At 39.5% G+C, this 20,971-nt stretch overlaps 1 protein-coding gene across 1 annotated transcript; it reads left to right on the plus strand.

Annotated features, from left to right (window-relative positions):
* The first annotated feature begins 86 nt into the window (after nt 1-86).
* LOC143041244 (general transcription factor II-I repeat domain-containing protein 2-like) lies at nt 87-1,559 on the plus strand. Its single transcript, XM_076213081.1, has one exon. The coding sequence runs from the start codon at nt 87-89 to the stop codon at nt 1,557-1,559; it is 1,473 nt and encodes a 490-aa protein (XP_076069196.1).
* The last annotated feature ends 19,412 nt before the right edge of the window (nt 1,560-20,971 follow it).

Raw genomic sequence — 20,971 nt, forward strand, 5'->3', positions numbered from 1 at the left:
AAACTTCGCTCTTCCGCAAGCAGAATGCTGAGGCCGAAAAGGTGACGCGCGCCAGTTATGAAGCCTCCAGCATCCTTGCTCGCTGAATGAAACCATTCACGAATGAGGACTTCATCAAGGAATGCCTCCTCGCTGTAGTGGACTCCGTCTGTCCAGAACAACGTTCTGACTTTGAGAGCGTGAGCCTTTCGTCCCGCACCGTTCTTCGTCGCATCGAGGATATGTCGGACAACGTGCAAGACTCATTCAAAACACGCATCTCGAACTTTGTCGCCTTTTCCCTCGCTGTGGATGAGAGCACCGACATAAAGGACACGGCCCAGCTGGCCGTTTTCATCCGCGGCGTCAACGCTAACCTCCAGGTGTGTGAAGAATTCCTCCAGCTTGTCCCGCTGCGCGGCACTAACACTGGGATAGACATCTGCGACGCCGTGCTTCAGTGTGTTGATCAGCACTCCCTGGACCTCTCCCGGCTTGTGTGCGTGACGACCGACGGTGCCCCAGCAATGGTTGGGGAGAAGAGGGGCGCCGCTTCGCTGCTAGTGCGCCACTGTGAAGCCGCTGGATACACTCAGCCCATTAACATGATGCACTGCATCATCCACCAAGAGTCCCTGTGCGCCAAGTCTACCAACCTCGTTGATGTCATGTCTGACGTGGTAAAGGTCGTTAACTCCATCCTCTCCCGCAGCTTTAACCACCGTCAGTTCCAGGTACTGATGGACGAGGTGAACGTGCACTACAACGACCTGCTCTACTTCTGTGAGATACGCTGGCTTACTCTTGGGACCATGCTGTCTCGTTTGTGCGACCTACAGCAGGAGATTACCACCTTCCTACGTCAGAAGAACCTTCCCCACGCTGATCAATTCTCTGGTCTGCGGTGGTTATCTCGCCTGGCCCTGCTCACGGACATCACAGCGCACCTGAACGCCCTCAACATGATGTTGCAAGGCAAAGATATTCTCGTGACAGACATGTACGCGTACATCACTACCTTCGAGGTTAAGCTGCGCTTGTGGGAGGCTCATATGGCTTTTGGTCAGTTTGTGCATTTTCTTCCCCTTGCTGTTTGTGCCCCTGACGACGTGGACCTGGACACTTGCGTTAGTATCGTCACCTCTCTGCGTGAGGGATTTGCTTCCTGTTTTGCAGGAGTCAGATTGCTGGCTGCGGACTTCAAGCTTTACACTGCTCCCTTTGACTTCTCCGTGGAAGACGCCCCTGCCTCCCTGCAGATGGAGTTGGTGGAGCTACAGTGCAACGGTGAAATGAAGGCGGAGTTCCGCACCTCTTCTCCGTTGTCCTTCTTCCGCGACATCGTCCTCCCTTCTAACAATTTTCAAAAATACATTGCACATGTTCAACGCATTGTGGCCATGTTCGGCAGCACCTTTTGTTGCGAACAGCTGTTCTCCAGAATGAAGTACACGAAGTCTCACCTTCGCTCCCAACTCTCAGACTGCCACCTCAATGACATTCTTCTGTTGTCTACCTCAACCATCGAGCCAGCCGTGGAAATACTTCTTCATGACAAACAGCACCAGCAGACTCATTGATTTGCAGGGTGTTCAATGCAATTCTTTTATAATCTATTCATTGTATTCAATGTATTGTACAAAATAGAGTAATTCTGGGGACTTCATTTTTCACTCCGGCCAGCGGCCTCCTTCCAAAAGTCTCATCTGGCCCTCACTCTGAAAAGGTTGCCCACTCCTGATCTAATCGTATTTGTCGTATGCATTTCGCAGGCTGGGTCGGTAGAACGTGCATCGGGGCAGGACACGTCACAGGCCTAGAATATTTTTCATCAGATCTGTAGTTGTATACCCTCGTTTAAATTGTGAATATTGTGTAAAACTCCTAATCATACAAAAGGGTGATGTACACCTACCCAGTACTTCCGGAAGGAGAACAATATTGCTTGTCATGTATTAATGAAGGATGGTTACCCTTTTGGCACCCCGTTTGAAGCATTGACCACGTAAGTCATTAATCTCTGTATTCTAGGTCTATATCAAGTTTATTTTATTTTCTATTTATTTATCTATTTATTTTTTTACCCTTACAAGGGAGGTAGCTACGTCAAAAGGCAAGTACCCACTCCCACCCAATTTCACTCCCACCCATTCCACTCCCATCCACCACCCTTTCTTCCCTCTCACCTTAGCTCCTTATGGGACGGGTAATCCCGGTAGCCAGCACGTTACCCTTGGGTAGAAGCAGTGCAGCAAGACACAGCACATCCACAGCAAGGCCATTTCACTTAATCGGCGACCCCCCTCTCTATCCCCTCATGCAGAAGAAGAGAGGACGGGAAGAAATCCCTTCGGATGTGTCAAAATATAATTCATAACTACTCCCTATACTTCATCCCCCACCCCCTCCCTTCCCTGTATCACAGTAACATCTATACAGAGCCATTCTCCACTCACCCCTATCTCCTAACCCCTTCCTTGCTCAACAGACTCCACATTGCTGAACGCCCCTTTCACCCCAATTTCCCTCCATCCATCTCTGCCTTCTAGACCTCTTTTACTAATCTTTTATTCCCTCGTTTTTTCATGTGTCCAAACCATCTCAATACTCTTTCATCAGCCACATCTGTCATTTCCTTTTCCACCCCGCTCTCCTCCTCATTCGTTTCTGACTCTATCCATCCTTGTAACCCTACCATACAACTCAAACATTTCATCTTTGTCACGACCCAAATATGGGCCAGGCTAGTCGCGAAAAAAAAGTTAAAGCCATGCGCAGCTCTGACGAGTGACAGAGTTCAGGCAAGATAATTAAACTCTTAGTTAAAACTTATTATTATTTACAATAGTAAAATAGACACAAATAACATAATTGGACATAGAATAAGAAAAATAGTAATACCTGTATACACTAATAATAAAATGTTAAACATATATATGTTTTATGAATCAAAAATGAATAATCAATTGCCAGGTAGAGTAGCTAGGTGTGCGCTTGTATGCAGCACGTAAGAACAGATGGGGGAAATGAAGTATTGATTATGGTGTAGGCGAGTCTTGATTCTGGTTGCTAGAAGTTCCATAAATGAAAGGTCGTCTGGTCCGATCTTCAAGTCTCGGGGACAAATGAGTTGTTTGAGGAGAGGCTGATGCACAAAAACTTCTGGTAGGGAAATCTTCTCGTAGTCGGGAGCATGTAGGAGTTTTGTTGATGTTTCGTAGTCGAGAAATAACAGAGAGAGAGAGAGAGAGAGAGAGAGAGAGAGAGAGAGAGAGAGAGAGAGAGAGAGAGAGAGAGAGAGAGAGAGAGAGAGAGAGAGAGAGAGAGAGAGAGAGAGAGAGAGAGAGAGAGAGAGAGAGAGAGAGAGAGAGAGAGAGAGAGATTGTAGAGCCTCCCTTAGTCCAGCAGCAGTCTGGAGATATCCGAAACAATTCTGAAAAACGAAGGCTTTGCACTTCGGGTAGAAATTGCCAATTTAAGGGTTTGGTACTTGAGGTCCAAAGGACTTGTTTAGTTGAGTTGTCGTAATCGGTGAATGTAGAAAATTTCTACATAGGTTCAGATGAGCCGTGGGCGTCTGCTTATTTTCTTGTCTTCTCTGCTCTCAATTTTCCCTGCTTGGATCTCCGCTCTGTTTTTTCTTTTTGGTTCTCTTCCTGGTCATCTGCTTCTCCTTATATAGCCATGGAATAGGTGTTTACGTTTTCGGGATGCCGAAACGTGTCTTAAGTAGGTACTTTAGACACCTCCAACTAATGGGAAAGAAGAACATATTTTCGTGCCAAAATATGTAACGTTTTCCTGAGTTTGGCGTCATGACAAAACGTATTTTGAAGCGCGCCCCAACAGACGGGTATTGTGCAATGGTTACCTTTATGACATACATTTTATGAAATATAAATTAGAACATACATTAATGATAATACATAACACATCATATTCACGCAAGGCGTGCCTTGATATACAAACAGGAGACTTTATTCACACAAGGGCGTGACACAGCACAACCACAGGATTCTATTCACGCTAAGGACGTGACACCCTCACCCGGACTCTCGATAAGGAATCGGCAAGGACGTTATCTGATCCTCTTACATGATTTATGTGGAGAGTGTAGGATTATAAAAGGAGACTCCATCTGGTGAGTTTTTGGTTAAATTTAGAAACGGAGAGCTTGTTTAAGAAAACTAAAGGGTCAGTATGTAAATGAATTGGTAAAGATGAATGTAAATATGGTTCAAAATGCTGGAATGCTATCACAACTGCCAAACATTGTTTTTCGATTGTAGCATAGTCACGTTGGTTGGAGTTCAATTTCTTACCGAAACAATCTGTAGCATGCAATATTCCATTTGTTTCCTTCATTAGCGTTGCTCCTAAACAGCATCACTTGCGTCTGTGAAGAAGTGGAAGGTTTTTGAAGGATCTGGTCTTTTCATGACAGGGTCGTCCATAAGGGTTTGTTTTAATTTTTGAAAAGCTTGCTGACAATGGTCTATCCAAATGAACTTCCGCGCTTTTCTCAACAAATCTGTCAATGGTTTTGCAATACCAGAGAAATTTGGACAGAATTTTTTGTAGCAATCTACCATTACAAGGAATCGCCTTGTCTCTCTTCTATTTGTGGGTGTAGTGAGGTCTCTGATGGCTTGAACTTTAGCTGCTAAGGAGGATATTTCAGAATCACCTATTTTGAAACCTAAGTAGAATACTTAGGAATGTCCGAAATTACTTTTTTTTCTAAATTGATGGTTAGGTTAGCCTTGTTGGCTCTCTCAAAGAACCCACACAACATATTTAGATGTTGTTCCCAAGTGTCGCTAAGCATCACGTCATCTAGATAAGATTTAACTCCTCTCATGCCTGAAATAATCTTATAGACCAATATTTGGAAGGTTGCAGGAGCATTCCTTAACCCAAAGGGAAGAACCTTAGATTGAAATAACCCATCTGGTGTTGCAAAGGCTGTTTTGCCTTGAGCATCGGGGTGCATTGATATTTGATAATGACCTTTTAGTAAATCTATGATAGCGACAAATTTAGAAAAGCATATACCGTCTATTAGATCATAAATACTAGGAAGTGAATAAGGGTTTGCTCTCGTTATCTTATTCAACTTCCTATAATTTACTACTAATCTATATTTCCCTCCTGGTTTTGGCACTAGTAAACGGGGATCAGCCCAAGGACTGGAGGATAGTTCTATTAGTCCTTGCAATAGTAGAGACTACTTCAGCTCTAAGGATACTCTTTTTCTCGGGATTTAACCCGTAAGAGGCTTTCTTAATGGGTCTGGTAGAGATTAGTTTAATGTCATGCATTACATCTGTGTTTTGCCTCGGATCATCGGAAAATAACTGTAGGTAATTCCAAACTAATCTTACAACATCTTGCTGTTTATCTTAGCCTAAGTGTTCTACTTTCCCCCTCTAAGTTCATCAAAGCTACGGAGTTCTGCAATGGTAGATCAAGATGTAACAAAAGGTATTCGCTTGTGTCTTCCTTTATTACATTAGCCAAGACGGCTTTGTTGGAATAAAATAGTTTCAATGAATATATATGGCACTTCCTAAATTTCTTTCGCCTCTCTGGAGTTTCTATGATATAATTTAAGTACTTATTTTCTCCTTGATGGTGTATGGTCCTTGAAACCTACTCTGAAGAGAGTCTCTAGGCAAAGGTAGATATAGGAGGACTTATCACCTGGATGGACCTCTCTTTCTTTTGTCTTTTTATCATACTTTCTCTTCATCTTCTCTTGAGCCTGAGTCAATTTTTTCTTGGCTAAGTTCCAAGCTGTCTTTAATCTTTCTAACATTCTCTCTACATGGAAAGTGGTTGAGACAGGAATAAAGAGTAAGCCAACTATCTCTCAATACTTGGGGTCCTCTGACTTTATAACCAAAAATGAGTTAGGCTGGCCTGTACTGTTTTGTCTGGTGGATGTGGCTGCAAATAGTAATAAAAGTAATCCTTCTTCCCAGTCAGGATCGTTTTCCAAAACATACTTTCTGAGTATAGATTTTCGTGTGCCATGGAATCGTTCTAATGCGCCTCGTGATTGAGGGTGGTAAGGGGTGGAGATAGTATGATGCACTCCTGATCCTTTCAAGCTTTGTTCAAGCTGGTATGAGATATACTTTTAGTTTGTGTCCTGGGCACTTTGTATCTTTTTGGAAAACCGCCCCCCCCCAAAAAAAAAAAAAAAAAAAATCTTTCACAACCGTTTGAGACAATGTTTCTTTGATGTATCTGGTACTGAGGCACATGATTCCCAACAAGAACATGTGTCCTTTCTTTGAAGGAGTTAATGGTCCTATGCAATCTATGATGATTTTGGAGAAGGGTTCTCTAATAGCAGGAATGGGCTGTAAGGGGGCTTTACGAACGGGTTGATTTGGTTTGTCTACCATCTGACACATGTGACATTGTTTGCAGTAACGTGATGCATCTTTTCTGATACGAGACCAATGAAAATGTTTCGTGATGTGTGTCAATGTTTTTCGGACTCCTTGGTATTTTGCCAAAGGAGTGCCATAGGCCAACCGCAGGAGTTGTGACCTCATGCTTGTAGTGATAACAATTTGGTGTCTGGCTTGCCAAAACTAGTCCAGAGGGACATTAGGCTCTAACCATGTGCGCATTAAAATACCTTGTTCAAAGTGATAACATCGAGATAATATCTCGGATTGTGTTTTGGTCACACATTGATCCCAAATGGGAGAAAGGTTTTCATTCTCAATCTAGCCTTTAATTAATTATTCCCTAGTCACAGTAGAAAGGGAAGTATTTGGAGTGGAAGCAGCATTACAGTTTTCCAGGAAGAGTGTATCAATACCCAAGGATTCTATGTCCTCGGCACGTGTACTATCTGTGTGTTGTCTTGTGAAGTGTGAACGTTTTGTACAGCATTTTGTTTTCTGGTTTGAGACCTAGTTACAGCACATACAGGATAAATGGATGGATCTTCTAGTGAAGTCTCATCAATAATTGGGTCATTAGTGACAATAGGGGAATTTACCTTACTACCTGCTAGGTCATTTGACAATAGCAGTTGAATGCCGACCACTGGCATTTCATCAATTGCAGCTACAACTACATCTCCCTTGACTATGTCAGTTTTTAAATATACTTTGTGAAGTGGGAGTTTTCTAATTCCTGCTACGGTGTCTATAATGACATCCTGATTCAAGTAAGACTCAGAGGGATTTGGTAATGTGTCAGCCAACACGAAAGTTTGAATAGTCCCTGTATCTCTAAAGACGAAGATAGGTTTTGATTCACTATTACAGAAATTAGATATAGCTCCTTTCATCACAAAAGGACCAAAACGGGGGTCTAATAGTTGGTAAATTGTGGGATAGGACGGGAGTTGAAGATTCCGCCATACCTTGTGATGAGGAAGTGGGTTTGGACATACTTTAGGAGGATTTACTCTGTGAATTGGTCCTAGCTGATGTACAATAGCAAGTTGGACCGAGGGAATTATTTGAACAAAGCACTGGTTGAGAACGAGTTTGATTATTGGGCCTTTTCCTACATTCAGAGAAACTATGTCCAAATTTGAGGCAATAACTGCAAGTCGGAGTAGGACTGCGGGAACTATATCTGGGATAGGTCGTTGGATAATACCTATCATCATGAAACTGTCTTTTAAATTCTCTCTTGTTTGCTGATCTTACTTCTCCTTTAAAAGGAGTGGGAGCGTTGTGTTGGCTCTGAGTTGTTTTGGTGTCATAGTAAGTTTTGTTTGTTTCAGGTCTTTTTTGTGATGAATGAGTGTATATTCATCCGCCATTTTGGCAGCTCTAGCTAGATCAGAAGGATTTCTTTCCTCAAGATAAATCCTAAGATCTTGATCTAGTTGTTTCTTAAATTGTTCTAGCCACATTACTTCTCTTAATTTAACAAACAAGTCTGTGTTTGTGGCTTTCAGCCACCTATCTCCATACCTAGCCATCTGGGAACTAAATTCTACGTATGTATCTTGGGAAGACTTTTTGAAATTTCTAAATTTAACCTAATGAACCTCTGGAGTAAGTTCGTATACCGTTACAACCTGTACTTTTACGTTATCATATTCACTGTCTACTTCATTTAGAGATACATACACTTTTTGAGCTCTACCTACGAACTTTGTTTGGACGAGAAAACTCCAACAATTCCTATCTTCGCCTAATTGGTTTAGAATCTTTTCTGTTTGTTCAAAGAAAATCTCTGGTTTATCTTTTGAAAATTTTGGTAGGAGACTAGTGTACTTGGAAACATTTAAAGACTATTTCCCTCTTAATGGTGGGGTTAATTCCAGCCTGGATGCGAGCTAATTCCACCTCCTTGTCAGCCTCAACTTTAGATTAGTCAGCCTCAGCCTTCCCATTTTTGCCTCTATTATAAAGGATTACAAAGGAGGAGCATGCCGACAAGGGAACTTTTGGTCCATAACTAGGTCGGATGTGAAATAATTATAATAATAATAGATAAATAAAATAAATAAATAAATAAATAAATAGATAAATAAACAAATAAATAAATAAATAAATAAATAAATAAATAAATAAATAAATGAATAAATAAACAAACAAACAAATAAAATTTTAACAATATAAATAATAATAAAATAAATAGATAAATAAATAATTAAATAAATAAATAGATAAATAGGTAAAGTTAGATAATAAGCAAACAGGTAATAGTAGATAATAATAAATTGACAGATAAGTAATAATAAATGATAATCAAGTAAATAATAAAAAGACAAATAATAAACAACTAAACAGATAATACAAAATAAATGGGAGGCATTACAGTATCTTGCTTAGGTGTTTATCTGAAGTCTAAACGAATCTTAAAGCTTCGAGCAGAACTACATTGCACTGCCTCTGTAGGAAGTTTATTCCATTCATTAACTACATGGTTGGCGAAGTTGTTTCTACCCACTTCCAAATTAAATTTATTTCCTGACAGTTTGAGACCATTATTTCTTGTCGGATTCTCATTCAGTGTGAAAATGTTGTCACTTTTGATGTTGTCAATTCCCTTTAGAATCTTAAAGACCTGTATCAAGTCACCTCTGAATCTACGCTTATTTTAGAAAAAACAGACTCCTATGTTTTAGTCGATTTTCGTATGATTTATTTTTGATATTTGGAATCAGTTTTGTGGTTCGCCGTTTTACTTTTTCCAATCTGTCAATGTCTTTAATGAAATTCGGCGACTATACGGAAACAGCATATTCCAAATGTGTATGAACTAACGATTTATATAGTTTGCTAATGAGAGATGGACTTTTGAAGTCAAAAGATGGCGCAATCAGTCCTAGAATCTAATTTGCTTTCTCAGAGGCTGAAATACACTGCTTAGATGATTTGAGATCGTTACTGATAATTACGGCGAGATCCTTTTCACTATCCACTTTTGTTAACAAATTTCCGAATAACTTAATAATCGTACTTACTGTTATTTTACATATGTGCATTACCTTGCATTTACTTGTGTTAAATTTCATTAGCCACTTTTCAGATCATTGCTGTAGTTGATCTAAATCTTCTTGAATATCTAATTGGTTTATATGATCATTTGCCATTCCGCACATTTTTGTATCATCAGTAAATTTGGAGACAATACATTTCAGTCCGTGGTCTATATAATTTATATATACTATGAATAGAAGTGGCCCAAGAACGGACCACTGAGGACCTCCACTTGTAACATTTTTCCATCTAGAAGTTTTGTCATTTAGAAGAATTCTGTTTTCGACCGTTCAATCAAGTGCTATCCAACTTAACAGACTACTACTTATTCCATGTGAAGCTAATTTAGTAAGTAGTCTTTCATGAGGGATGGTATCAGAAGCTTTAGCAAAGTCTAGATATATCAAAATTATATTGTTTCTTTTGCCATAATTCGAGGAAGTTAGTCACGCAAGAACGTTTTCGTCTGAATACATGCTGGCTATTATTTATCAAAGAGTTACTTTATAAATGATGTTCGATAGCATCCCTGATGATATTTTCCATAATTTTTCATAAGATTGAAGTCAAGCTTATAGGCCTGTTGTTATTATTTTTTTTTGTCACTTTTTTTTTTTAATATGGGAAGCTTCCATTCTCTTGGGACATCTCCGGATATGATGGATTTCTTGAAAATAATTTCCAATGGAACAACATACATACATACATACATACATACATACATACATACATACATACATACATACATACATACATACATACATACATACATACATACATACATACATACATACATACATACACACATACATAAATACATATATACACACATACATATGTGATGGTATCGTACCCTTGTGTATATTATATTTACATACCGGTGTAATATGAGTTTTGTAAAAAGCCAGACCTAGAATTGATCATCGTATCACACTTTGCTATTTTAATGAAAATGTAATAACACATATTTAGTATAACAACAATCACTTGCACACAGAATATATCTACTGAGGTTGTGGAACAAAGACGTTCTATCATAAATATACAGGAAGTAATATGGATGTTCAATATGTGAATATACATATAAATATTTTCAAATAAAGTATTGAATTATCTAGTACAGTGATTCGCAACCCTACCTGTCACAATTACCCTCTCGGCTTGATGCATTTAACCAATAATTCCATACAAAATAAAATATCCAATATACTCGTAAAGGCACATAAAGAAATAATTAACTAAAAAAGACAAAACTATATCAACGTTTGTGCTAACCATATATTGATCAAGAAAAATATGAATTCCAATCGTATGTATAAAATGTGACATGATTAATACTAAATTTTCAGTCATTGTCTATTTATCACTACCAAAAGATTATCCACCCCCTCGAGTTGAATATATCTCAAATTTTATAATCACTGCTGTATTTTTTAGATGTTTCCCAATGCATGGCGCTAGTAACAATTAATTCTTGACTCAAAATGAAAAAGTATTCTGTCGTCGGGAACTTAAATAATAGTTATTCCCCTTATTATTTCATTCTTTGTATGGCCTTACATTCAACTTCGTTTTCTATTTCATCGAATGACGAAACTCTTCGGAAATGTCTACATTGTATTTTTTTTTCTATAAGCTCAATCATGTATTTTTTCCTAATTCGTAAGTACAAGTGGGTATTAGTAACATTACCTATGCAGCTATTCATTGACAAATATTTGTGTTTATTGTTCACCATACCACAAGTATCAGAGTATTTCTCTGGCGGGCTTTATTATTATTTTTTCTACTTTTCATTTTCACTTTCTTGTTTTCACAATTCGCACTATATACATGATCCAACATGTATATAGTGTGAACTATGAGCTAAATGTCCAACCGCATCGCCCGCTTGCTTCCTGGCAGTTTACCACCGAATGTGAGTAACCTCTGTCCAAGCAGATCTAAGTTTTGGATATTAAACAACATGAGGGAAATGGAGATCTCTACACAGTAACACATAGTCAAAACCCTCACAGAAGACCACAGGTTAGATATTTCAATGGAAGAACTGTAGAACATCAAGTGGAACATCATAGGACTAAGCGAAGTCCGTTGGGAGGAAGAATTTTTCATGCAATTACTATGGAGGAAAGGAACTGAAAAATTTAGTGAAGTAGGACAAAATGTTTCTGGTAACGTAGTGAAATTCAGAAGTATAGATAAGGTAGCTTAGATTGTGACACGGCTCTGTAAAAGGTATAATCAATTCAGGTTTATGCACCAACTTCACAGAATTCAGACGATGAAATTGAGTTCTTATATGATGAATTAATTCAGGTAAAAAAAAAAAGTAAATGCACCTTGGTAATAGGCGACTTTATGACAGGCGAAATGTTGGTCAGTCCTGTCTCACCGATGTAAGCCTTCTCACAACCTGCACAAGGAATTTTATATACAACACTTTCATTTTCTTGTGAATTTTGTTTTCTTTGTAAGCTCGCCAATTTTCTTTCCCGCTGAAGGAACTAAACTTATCCTGGTGTTTTTTTTAAGAATTTACTAACTATTGGTACATATTTTGAGTCAGGAACTGAAATGAATATTCTGTTGTTGTTGTCTGTAGGCGTTGTGTTCCTTTCCATAATTTTGATGGCTTTTTGTTTCAGTTTTATAAGGAAGCCTAAAGGATATGCTAATTCCTGGAAAGGTTTAAAGATTATGGTTAAATTCATCCTGTAAATATTCCTTACTACACATCCTACGGGGCTCTTAACGTGAATCCGATGATTAGTCCAGATTTGATTCTTGTATTGTGAGCTGAATAAAAATGAATGTAATCTTCTTCGTTTGTTGGTTTTCTATACACTTTGAATTTTATTCCGTTCCCTGTTTTCATCATTAGAGTATCCAAAAAAAGTATTTCATCATTTATTTCTTCATCTATTGTAAATTATATTTTCAGCTCTACGTTATTTAACTGGGTTAATTTCTGTCTCAATTTAACGAACATGGGTACCACTACTAGAATATCATCCACGTACCGCCACCAATGTATATCTTTACCTATGAGTTTGATGTAGCTTGTACTTTCCAATTCTTCCAAATATAGACATGCTACCACTGAGCTAAGGGGAGACCCCATGGCTAACCCACTATGCTGAAAATATTCTACGCCATCGAACATGACGGGGCCGAAGTTGATACATAGAGAAACCAAATCGATGAAGTCTCTCTTCGTCACTGGCAGCTCATTCTCATTCAGATCTCTAACAACTTTTTTATCTACATTTAACGCTTCTTTTGTAGGCACATTTGTAAACAGGGCTTGAACATCGAAGCTTTTTTTTTTTTTTTTTTTTTTTTTTTGCCAGTTAGGTCCATATTTTTAAGTCTACTTAATAAATCAGATGATTTCTTGAGATGTGTATCACTGATAAGAACATAAGTACATAAGAATGAAGGAGACTGCAAGAGACCATAAGGCCTACACTAGGCAGCTCCGTATCCATCACCACCTGTCATCCCCATCCATAAAGTTGTCTAATCGTTTCTTAAACAACTGATAGTTTCAGCGCTTACTACATGGTTACTAAGTTTATTCCATTCGTCGACCACCCTATTAGTAAACCAATTCTTGCCTATTTCCCTTTTAAATCTAAATCTGTCCAGTTTATAACAATTACTGCGAGTCCTGCCCTGTTGTTTTGATATGATGACCTCGTTTGCATCACCTTTGTTAAAGCCTTTGATCCACTTGAACACCTCCATTAGATCACTCCACACTCTGCGTCTTTCCAGAGAATGTAAGTTAAGGTGCCTAAGCCTCTCTTCGTAAGGCAAATTTTTAAGTCCATGTATTATTTTGGTAATTCTCTGCACTGATTTTACAGAATTGATGTCCATTCTGTAGGACGGAGACCAAAAATGTACCGCATAGTCAAGGATGGGTCTAACTATTGCTAGATAGAGTTTAATAATTACCTCTGCATTTCTATTCGTTACCGTCCTAGCAATGAAACCTAATGCTCTGTTAGCTTTATTCCTGGCGCTAATGCACTGTTTCTTGGTTTTAAGGTCCGGACTCACTACAACTCCCAAGTCTCTCTCGCACTCAGTTTTCTCTTAAAGTGTGCTATCTAAGCTGCATCTATTTTCGGGGTTGTGTAGCCCTACGTTTAACACGCTACACTTAGAGATATTGAAGTTCATTTACCATTTCACCGACCATGTTAACAATTTGTTAAGATCATCCTGCAGAATCTCTGCGTCGTCTCTTGACCTAATTAGGCGTCCTATTATAGTGTCGTGAGCAAACTTACTAACACCACTATTTATCCCATCGTCTAAGTCGTTTATGTACATAATGAACAACAAGGGACCCAAAACCGAGCCCTGGAGGACCCCACTAGTAACATTGCCCCACCTAGATTTTACTCCATTTATGGTGACCCGCTGTTTTCTGTTACTAATCCAAGGTCTAATCCATTCTAACACTTTTCCTCCTATGCCATGGGCTTTGATTTTATCTAGTAATCTCTGATGTGGCACCTTGTCGAACAATTTGCTAAAGTCAAGGTAAATAACATCGTAATTATCATTGTTATCTGACGCCTTATATACTTTAGTGTAAAAGGATAGAAGATTAGTCACACAAGACTTACCCTTGTAGAAATCATGCTGTGAATCACGAATTAAATTATGTCTTTCGAGGTGTTTTCTGAGTCTATTTACTATTACTGATTCAAGCATTTTTCCTATAACCGATGTCAAACTGATTGACAAGCCGGTGTTCATATGTCCATTATCAAAAACAAGATGAACTCCTTTACCGCCCAACCAACACCCACAAACACCAATATACCAACACTGGACCTGTACTACAAAGGACATATGAACACCGGCTACAAAGAAGACGAAAGAACACTTCGAAATATTATCACACGTAACATTCGACCCAACAACCCAGACACTAAGATACGCCTAATCGTATACTACAAAACCTCCAAAACACACACCCTGGTTATTAAGAACAACAGCCAGCCCCCCAACCCTCCTCTACAAGAAGTCAACGTCGTGTATAAGTTTGATTGCCCTGTCGGTGATTGTCAGCACCGCACCTCCTCATACATTGGCATGACTTCTATGACCCTCTCCAAAAGACTCACATACCACCTCCAGAATGGCGCCATCAAAACACACATGACAAAAGAACACAAAACCACCATCACCAGACATACACTAAACGAAAACACTAAAATAATCTACAAAGCTCACGACCCCCTTCGCCTTAAGATGGCCGAAGCAGTGAACATATACATCGAGAAACCTTCCATTAACATACAACTCATGCCCACAACCACACTCCCAAGCAGTAGACGCACATAACACAAACAATAACACCCCTTTCCACAATCCACAAGGAAGTTGCTACTTCCACGTACGCAGCGCTACGGATCACGGCTACATGAAATGACCTCTCCCAGTGTTCGGCCAATGTACGGCCTGTATTTAAACCCATGTAATCACCAACTATTGTTACTCCCTCCCTGAGGATGACCGAGTAAGGTCGAAATACGTATAGGAGAATTAAAAAGAGAAAACCGTAATGTCTTTTGGACACCTTCTCAGCTATTTGGAACCATCACAGAAACTTGCTGCACGAGAAAAATTAAAGCTCCAATATAAACTCAACAACGCCATTGTCGCTGTAGATTTCTTGAAATCATGTATACAACATGGCCTCCTACCAAATATATATATATATATATATATATATATATATATATATATATATGTATATATACATATATATTCATATATATATATATGTATATATATATATATATATATATATATATATAAATTAGTGAATTTAGGGAGTAGGTTCTCTTCAATGCATTTCTTTTCAAATAACACAGCAAATTGGGTATACAATGCTTCCAAACGAGTCCATGGTTGGGTATGAAAACTAACATTTTACGACGTTTCGCCTATTCATTAGGAATCTTCTGGTATCTTATTCAAAGGATTACAAAGGGATTACAAATGAGGAGCATGCCGACAGGAGACCTTTTGGTCCATATCTAGGTCGGATGCGAAAAAAATCATATTAATAATAAAATAATAAATAAAAACTATAATAATGTAAATAACAAATAAAATACATAAATAAATTCATAGGTATAGTTAGATAATAAACAAACAGGTAAATAGTAAATAATAATGAATTGAGATATAACTAATAATAAATGAAAATCAAAACAGACAAATGATAACAAAATAAAAACAAATAATATGAAATAAATTATAGTCATTACAGCATCTTGCTTAGGTGTTTATCTAAATTATTTTTAAAGCTTCGAACTAAACTACATTGCACTACCTGTGCAGGAAGTTTATTCCATTCATTAACTACACGGTTATCAAAGTTGTTTCTACCTACTTCCAAATTGAATCTATTTCCGGACAGTTTGAGACCATTGTTTCTTGTCTGATTCCCATTCAATGTGAAAATTTTGTCACTTTTGATGTTATCAATTCCCTTTAAAATCTTAAAGACCTTTATCAAGTCAAATCTGAGTCTACGCTTTTTTAGGGAAAACAGATTCATATGTTTTAGTCGATTTTCGTATGATTTATTTTTGATATTTGGAATCAGTTTTGTGGCTCGCCGTTGTACTTTTTCCAATCTGTCAATGTGTAACGGGACGGGTGTAACGGTATCGTTACATCATCTCCATCCAACGTTACTTGTAGACACAAAATGTAACGGGGTCGTCACATCATCAGCAGAAAGGGTTCACTTGCACAAACACCTTTAAGTTTTTGTTCTTTATTTGTCGTATCTTAAACAACTTAGTTTACACACTATTACACAGTCTTATCACTAGGGCACGTCACTTAGAACCGACCGCTCTTCGGGTGTGTGAGCCAGTTTTCATGCCCGGAAATGATGAGTAGACAAATTCTAGAGTTGCCCTCAATCGTGATCTTATATTATTGTCTTGTTAGTCTGTTGTCCCACAAGGGTGGGGCAACTGCATTAATTACGTATTGATGTCTACTATCATACATGTTAATTATATATCCAGGGGAGGACCGTCAGTATACGTAATATCGTATGTCAGTACTGGGTGGCTACTAGATTGATCGCGTGTGTTCGTCTGTGTGTGTGTGTGTGTCGTTTGGTGGTCGACGGTGTTGTCGCGAAGCCAAAGGATTGATGTGTCAGGGACTTGTGCATCCCACTGGGCCTCGTGATGCTGACTTGGCGTTTTGATGCTTGTGGTGGACAGTGAGTGAAGAAGTGGGTTATATGACTGGGGTTATATTACTCGTCATGTATATGAGATGTATACATATCGCTCTCCCCCTGGGGTTAGGTGGCTCCCGGCACCTAGGTTACATGGTTTACAAAAGTATTCATATGGGTAATACATCGAGAAAAAAATTTCAGAGACACAAAATCCTGTGGGATTAAAAATGTGAAGATGGGGGGGGGGGTGTTGTTGAAGTGAATCTGAGGTCCCAAGGGGGATCATGAACTGTAATTAAGGGTAGCGATGTTGTGTCTCAGAAGTGTAACGTTGTGTCTCACCAGATTACATGTTATATTAAGTATCATATGAAAGGTTACACTATATCTTTGATAACACTGTTGAAATCACTTTCTAAATGTTATGGTTTTCATGGTTTAACACTATCACTGTGGGGGGGTGTCATTTTCTAAACTATGTTCTATGGTCAGTTTGGTGTGTCACATCACTTTCTAACTGTTATGGCGTTCATGTGTTTTAGTACCAACACTGTAGGGAATGTCATTGTCCAACCCAGTTCTATGGGTAGTGTGGTGTAACACATCGCACTTGTTGGCAATCACAATAGATATATATATATATATTTGGTTTCCCGTAAAGAATATTACAATATTCATGAACGTGGGTGAGACACAGCATAAACTTAATCTAGGTTTACAGTAAATCGGGAATGGGAGTTGAAAGGTTATGGAAGGTTTTACTTCGTGCAACAGGATATGATTATTATTATCAGTATAAAGAGAAATGATTAAGAGGGAAAGGGCTGTGGAGGTATAAGGCAGTACCTCTAGTGTAGGTCAAGTGAGTCCATGTCAAAAGTAGTCGATGTTTAAGGTGGGTAATTAATGATGTATTTAATTTTGGAGGATGAAGGTTATGTCTCAGTGAAATGAGGATATGTTTATCTGACTCTCGCTAAGGTTATATTGGTCGGAAGGAAGTACAGAAGTTTCAATAGATATGCGGAAAGGAGTTCTTATTGGAAATGGGCCATTTTAACCTCCACTGATAGATACATGACGTCCTGCATCTTCAGGGGCGAGAGCTAGAGTGCATGTTTAGTTGCGTCGACGCAGAGTCATGGGATGAGACTTGCGTTTTGGTGATTGGTGTGTGTCTGCGGTAGATGGGTTGTGGATGGAGGTGAGATTGGGTCGAGGTTCAGTTTGACCTTTCTCAACTTCTCTCCATGTATGGTGAAGGTGGTGTGATCGGAAGGATCTGTTAGTAGGAAAAACATTGTTAGGGAGTGAGCTTGTGACTGTGAAGGGGCCTAGGAATTTGGGTTTGAGTTTGTTTGTCCTACTTGAGTCTTTTACCATGACTGAGTCGCCAAGTGCTATGTCAAGTGGAATTGACCGTTTGTGTTGTTTTGTCTTTGTCTTCTCCTGGGCTTCTTTCAGGTTTGCTCTAACTTGTATTGTAAATGGTTTGCATACCTCTTTTTGATGCAGTGTGCGAGGTTATCTAGGTTGTATAAGGGTGGGGGTGGTTGGTTGAATATTTGGTAGGGTAGGCGCATTGGTTTTGCCGAAAATGATCTCATGTGGGGACATCTTTGTTGCGGAATTGACTGTTGCTATTGATACTGGCTTTGTACCTGTGGTAGCCAATCTTCCCAACTGTCCATGAGGTCGTTGACCAAGGGTCTGAGAATCTCTAGGACCTTGCGATTTGTTCGCTCAGTCAGACCGTTTCCCTGTGGGTGGTATGCAGTGGCAAATGTTTGGTCAATGTTGTACAGGTGTGCTATTTCGCGCATCACCTGATTTTTTTATTCTGAGCCATTGTCAGATAACATTGTGTGTGGTATGTTGTATCTACAAAAGATATTGTTGACTAGGGCTTTGGCTACAGTCTCTGCTGTTTTGTCTTGGAGTGGTATTAAGATTGTGTATTTAGAGAAATATTCTACTGCTGTGAGTACATAGTTGGAACCTTGATGGCTCGTTGGTATTTTCAGTAGGTCAATGCCACTTGTTTCCCATGGCTCAGCAGGGAGTGGGATATCTTTTATGTTGATTTCCCTCGGGTCAGGGCCTCTGAATTGGTTACAAGTTATACAAGAATCTATGTGTGTGGTTATATCTCTTTTCATGTTAGGCCAGTAATATGTGTGCCTAGCAGTGTTTAGTGTCTTATCTCTGCCCGAGTGGCCTCCCATTGCACTGTCGTGCAATATGTGTAGGACCTTGGGGACAAGGGCTCTGGGGATAACAGTAACCTCTCTTGTGTTAATGGTTCTCCTTATGGACTCCGTCGACCAGTTTGAGTTCGTCAATAGGGACAGGTGGTCGGGAGTGTAAGGGGGTTTGTGAAATGAGATGTTGTTTTATTGGGGACCATATTGGGTCACTGTCTGTTTCATCCCTAAGTTCTCGCATGGGTATGCATGTGGTTTGGGTGACAGGGTTGATGTGGTTTTGTCTGCTCAAGGAATCTGCCACTACATTAGCTTTTCCAGCTAAGTATGTTATCTTGGGATCAAAGTCTAGTAAGGTGGTTTTCCATCTAGCAATTCTCCCGTGGAGGTCTTTTGTGTTGAAAAGGTAAACTAGGGGTTGGTGGTCTGTAAAGATGTTTATATTGTACCCTAGAATGAGATGTTTAAAATGTTTGAGTGCCCAAACGATAGCTAACCCTTCTTTGTGTGTTGTAGAGTAATTACTTTCAGCCTTGTTGAGGACTCTACTTGCGTAGGCTATGGGGTGCTCTTTGCCATTGTCGTCTTTTTGTTGTAAGACTGCGCCTATTCGTACAGAGGAGGCGTCTGTGTAAAGAAGGAATTCCTTCTTCATGTCAGGGAAAACTAGTACAGGGGCTGTGGTGAGTGCGTGTTTGAGAGTGTCGAAACTTTGCTGTTCTGCTTCTGACCATTGAAATGGCTCGCCTTTCCTTGTGAATTTGGTCAGAGGGGAAGCAATATCAGCAAAGTTTCGGATAAAGTGTCTGTAGTATGATGCAAGACCTACGAAGCTTCTAGTTTGGGTTGTGTTTTTGGGTGTTGGGAATTTTTTTTATAGCTTCTATCTTGTCTGTGTTGGTATGGATACCTCTGGCATCTACCTTATGTCCTAGGAAGGTGAGTTCAATCCAGTGTTTTTGAGTCGTTTTAGGACAATCTCTAGTGTGTGAAGATGTTCTCTTTGTGTGGGGTTGTAAATGATGAGGTCGTCTAAGTAGACGAACAATGAGACTCCTATCATGTCACTGAAAATCCGGGTCATCAACCTTTGTTGGGTTGAGGGGGCGTTTTTTAAGCCAAAGGGCATCCGTTGAAAATTGAAATGCCCTTTATCAGTGGAGAAAGCTGTTATGGCTTTCGACTCATCTGTTAATTCCACCTGCCAGAAGGCTGACTTAAGGTCAATTGTGGACAAAAATGTGTTCCTGTTGCCAATGCATTGTAGTACATCTTGCATGGCGGGGAGGGGGTGTGGGTCAGATTGAGTGAGGTGGTTGACTTTACGAAAGTCTACCACAGGGCGTAAGGTTCCATCTTTCTTAGGGACCAAAAAAGAGGGGACTGTTCCATGGGGAGTCTGAATGGGAAATGACGCCTTGGTGTATCATCTCTTGTACACTGTCATTGACTTGGGATTTCCTACTGTGAGGTATGCGGTTAGCGGGGGTGTATGAAGGGGGGGTGTTAGGGGGGATTTGGATGTGATGCTTGATAATATCACATTTGCCTAGTGGTTCACCTTCTAAGGCTATAGCTGATCTATTCCTTTGTAGGAGGGTTAACAGTTCACTATGGGTTTCTCTGGTAGCTGATGTCGTGATTTGGTCTGGGTGGATAGGGGGAAGGGGTTGTGTTGGTCTCACTTGGTTGATGTGTTGTGGCAGTGGTTCCTGGATAGGGGAATTATGGAGATGGACTGCGCAAATGTTTGTATTCCTCCTGATTTTACGGTGTTGGTCTGACATGTTTGTTAACATAGCTAGTGTATGTTTATTGTCTGATATTGTATCCCAGGAGGACTCAATGGCTATGTTGTTAAGCCTGGACATGTCTGAGTCGATTATGACGTCCTGATGTTCGATTGCACCGGGTATGTATAGTGGGACTGTTATTGAATGTCTAGGGGGTATGATGACTGTGTTAGACATCAATGCCTTTGAGGTGACATAAGGGGGTGGTCGGAAGGAATAGCTGTTAGTAGGATTTGGAGTATTTAAGGAAGGTAGACATGAGATAGGTTGTGTGTCTGAGTCGGGTGT

The sequence above is a fragment of the Oratosquilla oratoria genome, chromosome 30 (assembly GCF_046742065.1).
Source record: "Oratosquilla oratoria isolate Oo_2021 chromosome 30, ASM4674206v1, whole genome shotgun sequence".
In the NCBI taxonomy this organism is placed as follows: domain Eukaryota; kingdom Metazoa; phylum Arthropoda; class Malacostraca; order Stomatopoda; family Squillidae; genus Oratosquilla; species Oratosquilla oratoria.

What these genes read in the sequence shown, in the direction of transcription:
- LOC143041244 (XM_076213081.1), top strand. Translation starts at nt 87, where the DNA reads ATGAAACCATTCACGAATGAGGACTTCATCAAGGAATGCCTCCTCGCT.